The sequence below is a fragment of the Benincasa hispida genome, chromosome 9 (assembly GCF_027475165.1).
Source record: "Benincasa hispida cultivar pf3 chromosome 9, pf3_genome.v1.1, whole genome shotgun sequence".
Taxonomy (NCBI): Eukaryota; Viridiplantae; Streptophyta; class Magnoliopsida; order Cucurbitales; family Cucurbitaceae; genus Benincasa; species Benincasa hispida.
In genome coordinates, this window is record NC_143486.1 from 91,967,529 (window position 1) to 91,978,381 (window position 10,853).

The 10,853-nt window shown below is 31.9% G+C and overlaps 1 protein-coding gene across 1 annotated transcript; it reads left to right on the plus strand.

Annotated features, from left to right (window-relative positions):
• The first annotated feature begins 2,174 nt into the window (after window positions 1-2,174).
• On the plus strand, window positions 2,175-6,850 carry LOC120084956 (triacylglycerol lipase OBL1-like). The gene is made up of 6 exons (XM_090318174.1): window positions 2,175-2,602; window positions 2,719-2,778; window positions 2,907-3,121; window positions 3,617-3,650; window positions 5,351-5,955; window positions 6,335-6,850. Exons 1-6 carry the CDS (start codon window positions 2,218-2,220, stop codon window positions 6,620-6,622), a joined length of 1,587 nt encoding a protein of 528 aa, XP_090174300.1. The 5' UTR covers window positions 2,175-2,217; the 3' UTR covers window positions 6,623-6,850.
• Window positions 6,851-10,853: the final 4,003 nt, after the last annotated feature.

Sequence of the window (10,853 nt, forward strand, 5' to 3'; positions counted from 1 at the left end):
ATTCATAAATGTCGAGCAACCATATTAATTAGGTCGTGAAACTTTTGAAAAGTAACATAGGCCATTGCCGATGCTTATAGACGGTGGCCTTTTATGGAATTGCATTAATATTTTTGTCTTATTATTTTTCTAATGGCAATGCCAGTTGAGAGTACGAATGTATTTCAACTTTCAATTACATAGTAGTATATATCAATTATTGTTGAGCTATGCTTATTTTAGTTATATTATCAAATAATTGTATGACATTAATATTAGAAAATTTATATTCTCTCATCATCTAGAATTGATGAGAGTGCTATAGAAGTGTCAACCTAGTTAAGATATAAATCCATCTACTTATTCCTGACCTCTAATTTATTATTTAAAAATAACTGACTACTTGTAGTTCACTATAAAGTTTGTAATTTGCTTGATTAAAACCGTCTCCATCATATTAAAAGAAAAATAAAAATGGATCTCCACAGTAGAAAATTCTACCTTAGAACTTCACACTTCTTATAAGATAGATAGATTACTCATTTTATTGTCCATTGGTTTTGAGATGGAACCTTAGACTGGTGAACCCAAAATATACACCATCTTAAAGATACTAACAAATTGAGAAGGAACCTTATAATATCAAATATCTAGAAATTGAATTTGTATCTTAGAATTCCAATAAAGGATTGTATAAAAAAAAGTGATGATCATTCATTGTTTTTATATATCTTTAACAGTTCTGGGACAAGATTAGCAGACATTGGTTAATACAAATTTCTGGAACGGTGATAACCATTTCTTTTTTCCCTTTTTTTTCCCTTGTTAAACTTCTTCTAATTTTCAAATAAGATATAAATAAAGACTTTGAATTTTTCTTCCTCAAATAAATTAAATAAAGTCTCAAGCCTTCTATTTTTCAAATAAATAAAGACTTTGGAATTCTTCTTTCCAAAATAAATAATGACAGACTACAAATTAAAAGTCATAATCAGAAAAGATTTGTATTTTAATATTTTATGGTTTTATGATACTTCGTTTTATTAAAAAACTGAAAAACAGCTGTTTGGTTTTTATTAAAAAAAAAAATATTATAAATTTATAAAAGTGGGGAATTTTTATTAGGTAATTTGTTTTAAATGGTCAACCAATACCAAACTCATAAAATAAAATATTAATATCAAAATTTACGATAACTTATAATTAATGTTTTTTAAAACAGCTATTACTTTTGTAAAAAGTACTTAATTTACCGTAGGTTCAAATTTGGTATCTCTTGGAGTTTGTTGTTCTTGAATAACTATATTTTTCTTGAACTTAATATTATCTATATTTGATAAACATGAAATTTCATCATTAACAATAAGAGAAGTAACGGCTTATGAGATAATCTCATGTTTATTAAGAGTCTATAAAACGTAGAAACTGCATGGACAACAATTTCAAAATATTCACCTACTCAGCCCACATATGTATGAAACTTGCTGATACGAATTATGTCCCTCTGCCCAGCACTCTCAACTCTTTTTTTGTCCTACTGGCTACACTTCCATCGTAACAATAAGGCTAATTGCATCCTTTGGAGAAATATTATTGGTGCGACTTTGTCGAGTCTATGGATCGAAAGGAACAACCTTATTTTTCAAGGTGTTCGGGAGGATATTATTACTCTTGCTGTGTTTTACTGTAAAAAAATCCTCTCTTTTTAATAGTTATAATGCACCTACTATAGCATTCAATTGGAAGGCTTTTCTCTAGCCTCCTCATTATTTTTCTACGCTTTTCTTCTTTGTAATCTCTTTTGATTAATGCATCACTTTTTTATTCGAGGTATTATGTGGATGCTACGGATGTGTCAACCTAGTTGAGATATCTCCGTGTATCTACTGATCCCACCTCCTCTCGTATCTTATAAAAAAAAAAAAATTCATAATATTTGGTCATGCAACATACTAAAATCCATATGTAACATGTTGAAATAAATAAATATTTACAAGTCTACAATAATAAACAAAGCACAAGCACATGTATTATTTTTAACTTAATTGGGATCAGCTAATTATTCTATAGTTTATTTTTCTTTTTAATACAAGCACATGTAGCGGATGTAACATCAGTGTTGACTATGTATCAGGACGTAGCTTATATAATCCCCCCAACCTTGTTCCCCATTTTCATTGTGAGATATAGTTTTTTTCTTTCTTTTCCTCTGAAGAAGAAGAAGAAACAAAAAGAGAAATGGATTTCGAAGAGACTGAGTACAGTAAAGATTATCTGGTCTTGAAGCCGAAAGATGCAACTCTAAAAGACGTGTTTCTGTCCTTACTTCCTTCAGGTTCTACAAAGATCCAAAACTTGATCATTTGCCCCGACGACAAAGTAGAGAATTACACCAACTTCAAAGCTCGACGGGATATTTTCTTCTCCATTTTGGTGCTGAAATTCCTTTTCTCCCTCGCCTCTCTTCTCAAAATCCTAGGAAGATTTTGCTTCTCTCTTAAACGATTTTTCTTCAACTATATACGACGTAGTATATACATTTTTCTAACTCCAAACCGATCTCATATCACGTCAGAGGCGGATCTGTCAATGGTTCGAGTGGCGAATGCGCCCCCTTCAAATGGTGATGTTTTACTATTTGTACATTGATTTTCATTAAATATTATAAACCCATAGTTGTATAATTTAAATATATCTTATTTCGTTTCGTTGTGAAACTAAAATTTGATAGTGCTTCAGTGGCTTGGAGTCCACAATTGATCGACTTGTCCACATCAATATCTAAGGGTCAAACCTCCGGTACTGCACTGTTTTGTTTAATAAGCACAAAGTTTTCTAACTTTATATACATTTGTACCCGATCTGTCACTGTATCATGTTGATAATGTAGTGTCCAATTGTTTTAGTTAATTAGATTGTGCATGCAGGTATACATTCGTTGGTGCCAGATAATTTTGCATGTACGATGCCTTCCTTACCAAAAGTGAGATGTAGAGAATGGCAAATAATGGATCCAAACGACAACACTATGAATGTACAGGACCGTTATTTCAGATACTATAGTGCCTTAACCATTATGGCCTCCAAATTGGCGTATAAAGATCATTCACTCATATACTCCGTAGTAACCCAATGTTGGAAGGTAAAAAATCAACTTAAATTTACTGTAGTCATCTCTATAAGTTTAAGCTCTTGGATATTCCATATGAATATGGATGGGTTCAACACTTTCTTCCTGAATATATATCAAACTTCAAATTTATTGATTGTTTCAGACTTTTAGTACAAACTTTATGAATCATAATATTTCAGATTGTTTTTGTTTGAGGAATTATAAAAATGGATCTAGACACATATGAAAAAACGATGGAATTTTGGAGAAGACAACTCTAATGTAAAATGCTGTTGAAATTTGTGAGTCTAGCTAGATAGATTTTAGTTGACGATCTATTAGTGAAGCTGTGTACAAGTAAAATTTGCAATATTTATAAACTTCGGATAATTGGTTATTGTTTATTTAGAGAGAGAAAAAAAAAAAAACATCTAATAGTGTGAAAGCAACCGTTATATAATTTTATAGCCATTGTTGAGAAATACCTGTGGAGGTTGGATGATGTTTTTCTTTGCTTTTTGGCAGATGGATTTAATTGGCTGCTTCAATTTTCGGAACGGTAAGTTTTTTTCTATTATTGGGGACTTTTAAATTTCAAATAATGTATAAATAGACTTTAAACTTCTTTCTTCAAATAAATAAAGACTGGAATTCTTTATTTTTTTTTAGTCGTAATCAGAATAGATTTTACTTTTGATATTTAATTGGACTTATGATTAATTGATTACGATACCATGTTTTATCATCGCACTATTTGCTAAACTATTTGGGTTAGTTTGGATTGTTTAGTAATACTCTTTGATTTTTTCTAAAAAAAAAAAAATTAAACTTATTTTCTATTTTATGTTTTGCTTCTTTCTTGAATAAAACAGTTGATTTCTCAACCAAATTCAAGAAATAGAAACAAGTTATTGGAAACTATTTTATCTCTCAAAATTTGGTTCTGTTTTTTAAAACGTCGATAAAAAGTAGATAACAAACAAAAAAAAATTAGATAGGTAAAAAGTATTTATATATATACTTAATTTTTAAAAACTAGAAACAAAAAATTAAGGTCGCGTTTGGTAGCTATTTTGTTTTTTGTTTTTGTTTTTTAAAATTAAGTCTATAGATACTACTTCCACCTCCAAATTTATTTTTTATTATCTATTCTTCATCCATCGTTTAAAAACAAGGTCAAATTTTGAAAATTAAAAAAAATAGCTCTAAAAAATTTGTTTTTGTTTTTGAACTTTGGCTAAGAATTCAACCATCATACTTAAGAAACATGCAAATCATTGTAAGAAATGTGGATAAAATAGACTTAATTTTCAAAAACAAAAACAAAAAATCAAATGGTTACCAAATGGTGCCTAAATAGTTATCAAATAGGGCATTGAGTTTTTGGCTTTTGGTTTTTGAAAATTATGTTTGTTTTCTCACAATTTTGTATTCATACTTTTCATATTTTTATCTAAATTTAAATTCTTAGTCAATTTTCAAAACAAAAACTACTTTTTCAAAACTATCTTTCTTTTTTTTTTTTTCAAAATTTAGTTTTGATCGTGAAAACACTCATAAATGTAAAACAACCTATGTTTAAAATATCGATTTCGATGGAAATATCAAAGTCTTAATTTTACAAAAATTTTGATGAAAATATCGATAAAATGTCGACGATAGATATTACTAAAAAAATTATAAAAAGATTAAAAAAAATTAGCAAAGAAACATTTTATGATGCGTAAACAAAACTAATATGTCTATTATAAACAAAGTTAAACTAAGTTAACATGTCTATATTATTTATATTATATTTTTAAACAAAGTATTGGATTATATTTATAATAATATCATTTTGTTGCTTATTTTTGTTATGTTTCATAAATTTTTCTACTATACAATGAAAATATCGATTGACCTCTTATGTCGATGTTGAACCCATGAAAACGTAGAAATATCGATGGAAATATTTACGATGAAAATTTAATACTATGAAAATAACAAAACATAGAAATTAATAATAATAGAGACGTGGAAACCATGTTTACATGTTTAATTTTAAAAAATTAAAGGATTATAACCAAATCGTAAAAGACAAAGAATTCCCAGTTAGCCACCTCCTCTTGTCCAACATTTTCATATTGGTAAAAATAAAGAAACATCTATCCAATTCCAAAACAATTATATTCCCTTATATTACAACTTTACAACATATAGTAGAATTTTCTCATTCCCAATGGAAATTCTTTTTTAATTAATTGATTTAAATTTGTTCAGACTTTTTGGAGACAGGATCGACTCATGCATTTATGTTTGAAGACAAATCGAAAGACGTAACAGTAGTGGCATTTAAAGGGACCTCCCTGTTTGACCCCACCGATTGGATGATAGATTCCAACTTTTCTTTTCACGGAGTAGACGGCGTCGGCCTAATCCACTACGGCTTCATGCAAGCCCTTGGATATCAGAAGAACACTGGTTGGCCCAAGGACCTCCCTAAATTAGCCCACCATGATTTTGCATACTACGCCCTTCGCCGTAAACTTAGACACATTGCTAAATCCAACCACAACGCAAAATTCATCATCACTGGCCACAGTCTGGGCGGTGCACTTGCTACCCTTTTTGTTACTTTGTTAGCCCATCACAAAGAAACAACCCTTCTTCGCAAGATTCAAGGTGTTTATACCTATGGCCAGCCCAGACTTGGGGACCAAAACTTTGCACAATTTATGGTCAAAGCTATCGAAACATATGACATTAAATATTATAGATATGTTTACTCTTTCGATTTGGTACCTAGAGTTCCTTTCAATTGTACCATTTCCAACTACAAACACTTTGGTGGATGCATCTTCTTTAATTGCTTCTACAATGGCAAGGTAAAAATTTCCATTCATTACCCTCCCTCTTCCGTCTCCATAAATTTATTCAATAATTTGTCTCTTAATAACGTTGGATGCGTATTGAGAATTACTTCACATAAGAAAAGTGAAAATATCTCACAATCAATCTTTTAAAATTAAATGAGTTACTTCTTTCATTATCGATTGATTTTGAAATAAAACCCATGTTTTTTATCAAAACCCACAAATTTCAAAATGAATATTTATTATATTTTCTCCTTCTATTCTCTCAGCATCCAATGTTACATCTACGTATGATTGTCTCTTTGAATAATTTTTCCTCCTAAGCTTCTCTATTTAATATTATTAGAGAGTAATTTGTTTTTTTTTTTTTGGGTATTTTTATTATATGCAGTTTCTAAAGGAGCAGCCAGACACAAACTATTTTTCGCTATTTTGGCTGATACCCAAGTACTTAACTGCATGTTGGGAGCTTATAATAAGTTTAATAATAATCCCAGTTTTGAAGGGTAGAGATCAATTTGAAGGATTTTTTATAATAATGGAAAGGTTGCTTGGGTTGCTTATTCCAGGAATATCAGCTCACGTATGTTCAAATTATGTTAACTTGACTCGTTGGGGGAATATACAGCTGCCACCTGACCGAAAAGAAGACTTTGCTCAATGCATTGAAGCCGACTAAGCCGACTACTAGAAATTAAGAATCAAGAAATTAGGAGTCTTTTCCGATTGACTTTCTCTTAAGTTTTTTCTTTTAATATTTGTTATAAGGTGTATTTGTTTGTTGCTCTTAGTTTTTTAAAACTTGAGTTTATAACAGTTTGGAATTTGGATATGATTTTAATTCCACGTAAAATGCGGTTGTGATCTAATATACATCTCCTTTGAGTTTCTTAGACACATTATGCCATTTTCACCGATGCACTATATTTACCTAAGTGCTTCCGTAGTTACTTTTATATCCTGAGTTTTTATGAGTTTTGTTTGTATTAATTTGATCAGTTTTAAAATATTAAGATCTATTGAGTAATTTTTGTTTTCTATTTTTATAAATTAATTTTATAAACACTATTTAATTTTTTTAAAGAAAATTAACATGTTTGACCATTATTCAATGAGATATTTTAGACCAATCACAAATTGTCATGCCATTTCTCAAATTTATGACAAAATTACAAATAATAGAATAAGGGACTAATTAAAAGTTGACACGTGTCCCAAATTGAATTTGAAGATATAATTGCCAAATCTCGATGGGCAAAGTGTTTTTGTCTTGACTGTCAGATCAAATTAATTATTTTGGTTCAATTAAATATTAAGGTTTTGACTAAAGTCAAATTGAATCCAAGAATATGCTTAATTAGACCCAAATCCAATTAATCGGGCCCAAGGGATAGGTCTATGGACCAACCAAGCCCAAGTCCAAGCCCACAAAGCCTATCGAGAATTCTATAAATAGAGGAGTTCTCTTCAATTGTAGGGTCATCAATTCTACACTCCAAAGTGCCTAAAGAGAATTCTCCCAACAATCAGAAGACTTCCAGACTCTTGAAATTGCACACTCCTTGAAAATATAAGTCTCCTGAAGATACAAAGATTCTTCCAAGTCTTCAACTTCAAGAACATCGTGCTCCATTCCCCAAGTCAAGCATACGTATTCAGTTGAGAGAGAATCAGAAGATCAAGTACTAGAGATCGAACCACATCCGCATCAAATCTACATCAACACAGGTTCCCAGTTCTGGTTAATGGGCCCGCCCTAATGCGCCCACTGTAGGGAATAAGCAGATTAGAACAAGAGACTAAGTAACCTTATCCTATACAAGATATCAAATAAAGAAACATGCAAAACTGTCGTCCTATAGGGGGACACTCCCAGGGTGCCTCGAGGCAATGTGCAGAAACTTTATTCAATCTAACGAGAGAGACCGTGGGATATTCTATCGCACTTCTCACTCTCATTTACTATGAACATTCTCTCCATCCACCTTGTTATTGACCTACCCAAACATCATCCTTTAGGGGGACACTCCTAGGGTGCCACAAGGTCGAGGGTAGATCTCACGGTGTGGACAATAAGGGAGAAAAGTGAGAGGTTGAAATGAAGCATCAAATGCCTCAAGTACCTCCCACTGAATGCTCAATCTAGGGGTTCATTAACCTAGACAATCCGGCTACTGACTTTAGTATGTGTCATTTTTAATCAGCTCAAAAACAACTTTTGTCTTTGAAATAAAACAAGTTCAAGTAGTCATATTAAACTCTTTAATGAACTGTCCTTAACCTTGCATGCATTCATCAAATCTATCTAATTCACCTTTCCATGTAGATTCCCAGGTAGAGGTGTTCTATTTCCGTCACCTTAAAAACCCTAGCCTAGACAGAACCTGCCTTAGACAAAAGTCCCTTATAGATAGATTTTCTACACTTTAACTTTTTATTAGTCAATTTAATCCTATTAAACTGATTAAAAGATTAAAGCCTAAGGTTGCTAATCATATTAGAACCGTAATCTTAGGTCTATGTCATCCAAGTTTTAAACATTTTAAAACCATAAATTAAACCTAAGTTGGCATGCATGTCTTTCTTATTGATTTTAGTTCTAATTTCTTTTTATAACCTTTATAAAAGAAAAAACTAAAACCATACATTGCAAAACAATGAGGTATTTATAATGCTTATAAATTTATCCTATATGTCATGCTTCATACAATGTCTAGTCATTATTATACATAATTTTTATATAAAGTAACAACCAAGCACACATGTTTTCCATACACCCTTATACTATAACACGTATAATATAAAAATGATGCATGTCTATGCTCTATGCATGCATAAATATAACTCTTATATTATATGATGCATGAGCATGCTCTTACGTAATTTAAATCATGCTTCTCTAAATCATAATATTTATAATAAAGAGATGTTGCATGATCAATGCATAACCTAAGGTGGGATTTTTTTTATATGGCATACCATATGACATATAAATAAAACATACATCTTATGTATATTATCACAAATTAATGGACCAAGATGAACCACCTCAAAACCGAAATGAAAAACTCTATCTATTACATTATTCCACCAAGTAAACCGGTTCACAAATGAACCGGGTTTTAAACTGTCGGGCGAAGCTCCCATCATTTAGTAAATGCATGCCAGGTGATACGATCGTGTATTGCACAAGACGAAAACACGTGGATGCTAAACGATCATTTAGAGGACAACGAAGCTGTGAAGCCCGATCATCTAGACGATCACTTAACACGCAATATGTAAACAATTTACTCCGCGATCGTATAGTCAATAACTAAGCAATGAAGCTTGCTGAGCTACACGATCGTCTAGTGCATGCACATAAAACAGCTCCCAAGTATCTGATACTCAACGATCGTCTACCCCATTGTCTACACGACCCGACCAACGCTTGGTCGTCTTAATCCTCGAAGAACATTAACCCTTGTTACTAAGCTTCTTCACGAACGACTCATAGACTCAAACAACTTTGAAATTATAGACTCGATAGCAGTTAATATGCCTAAAAATACAGAAGCCTTTACAATTAACTTGTAATCTAAAAGAATTTAACAAACCAGAAGCTTCATCCCAGAAACTCCATTAATCCACACACCCACAAACGATTTAACGCTTAAATAGAGAGTATTCATGCTTTTGCCCACCGAGAATGTTAATGCAATTCTTTGCATCAATGAATTTGGAATATAAAAAACCTGGCTCTGATACCAATTGAAGGAACTCTTACATAAGAGTACCTCTGAGTGGAAGTGGATTTTTTCAAGACATTGTGACAGAATTACCACATTTACATTCAAACATACAAATATGCATCAAACTGTAAAATTATCGGGATGCTTTAAGATTAACAAATAAGAGAACAAGAAAACTTACCAGTCAAAGAACCTTTCTTCACGACAAATCTCGCTCTCTCCAAGGAACGAGTACTCTCGCTCTCGCTGGAACGTCAAACTATCGTTCAGCAAAATTCCAATCATCTACCACGAATGGTCTCCACACGAACAGACAGAGATGGGGACGACACCACCACTTAGAACCCTTAGTATTCTCGGTGTGAGAATCTAAAGAGTGGGCTCTGTTCAGATTTGGTAGAGGGTAGGAGGAGAGGAAGATTATATACAACGATCAAGCAAGTAAGAGAAGCTTGTGTCTATCGTATAGAAAAAATGCTTGATCGTTTAGGTGAAGTACACGATCATGTAGGAAAAAGGCAGTGATCGTCTATACAATCATTTAGTAAATGCTCGAGCGCTAGACGATCGTTTAGAAAAAAGTAGGCAATCGTTTAGAAAGAAACGCGCGCGTGTACGTGATCGTGTAGTAAACTCGAGCTATCGTATAGTCTCTGATTTTACTAAGCGATCGGTAGTATACACTTCGTGAGCAATTAACCTGATCTTTTGCAAAACGAAAACAAGTTTCATTTTATTCTTCAATTACGAAAACCGAATGGAGCTTCTCACTAATGCACAGTTACGGAGAAAACGGCGGCTAATTATCCTATAATTGTCCAATTAAAAATTAATAATTATAATCATATTATATTCATTAACCTATAGTTTAATAACATATATCAACCATAGTGTTTTCTCCCTCACTAGAAATCATATTTATATCCATTTCCCTCCAATTAATGTATCTCATACATAAAGTTAATCATATCATATTTAATTAACCAGTTCAATCATATCATATATAATCGAACTCCCTCTTGTCAATTTAAACATTTCAAATTGACCCAAAAACTGATTCTCAACTTGAATCCATTGAGTTACCAAGGGGACCTTATGGACCTATGGCTTAAAGCTCCAACGGTACGTGAATAGCTGACTAAACTCTTTAGCCACGAGATCTACCATCCGTTAACT

What these genes read in the sequence shown, in the direction of transcription:
- LOC120084956 (XM_090318174.1), top strand. Translation starts at nt 2,218, where the DNA reads ATGGATTTCGAAGAGACTGAGTACAGTAAAGATTATCTGGTCTTGAAG. An exon ending in GAATGCGCCCCCTTCAAATG is followed by an intron (nt 2,603 to 2,718) that starts GTGATGTTTTAC and finishes ATAGTGCTTCAG; the next exon opens with TGGCTTGGAGTCCACAATTG. An exon ending in ATCTAAGGGTCAAACCTCCG is followed by an intron (nt 2,779 to 2,906) that starts GTACTGCACTGT and finishes TTGTGCATGCAG; the next exon opens with GTATACATTCGTTGGTGCCA.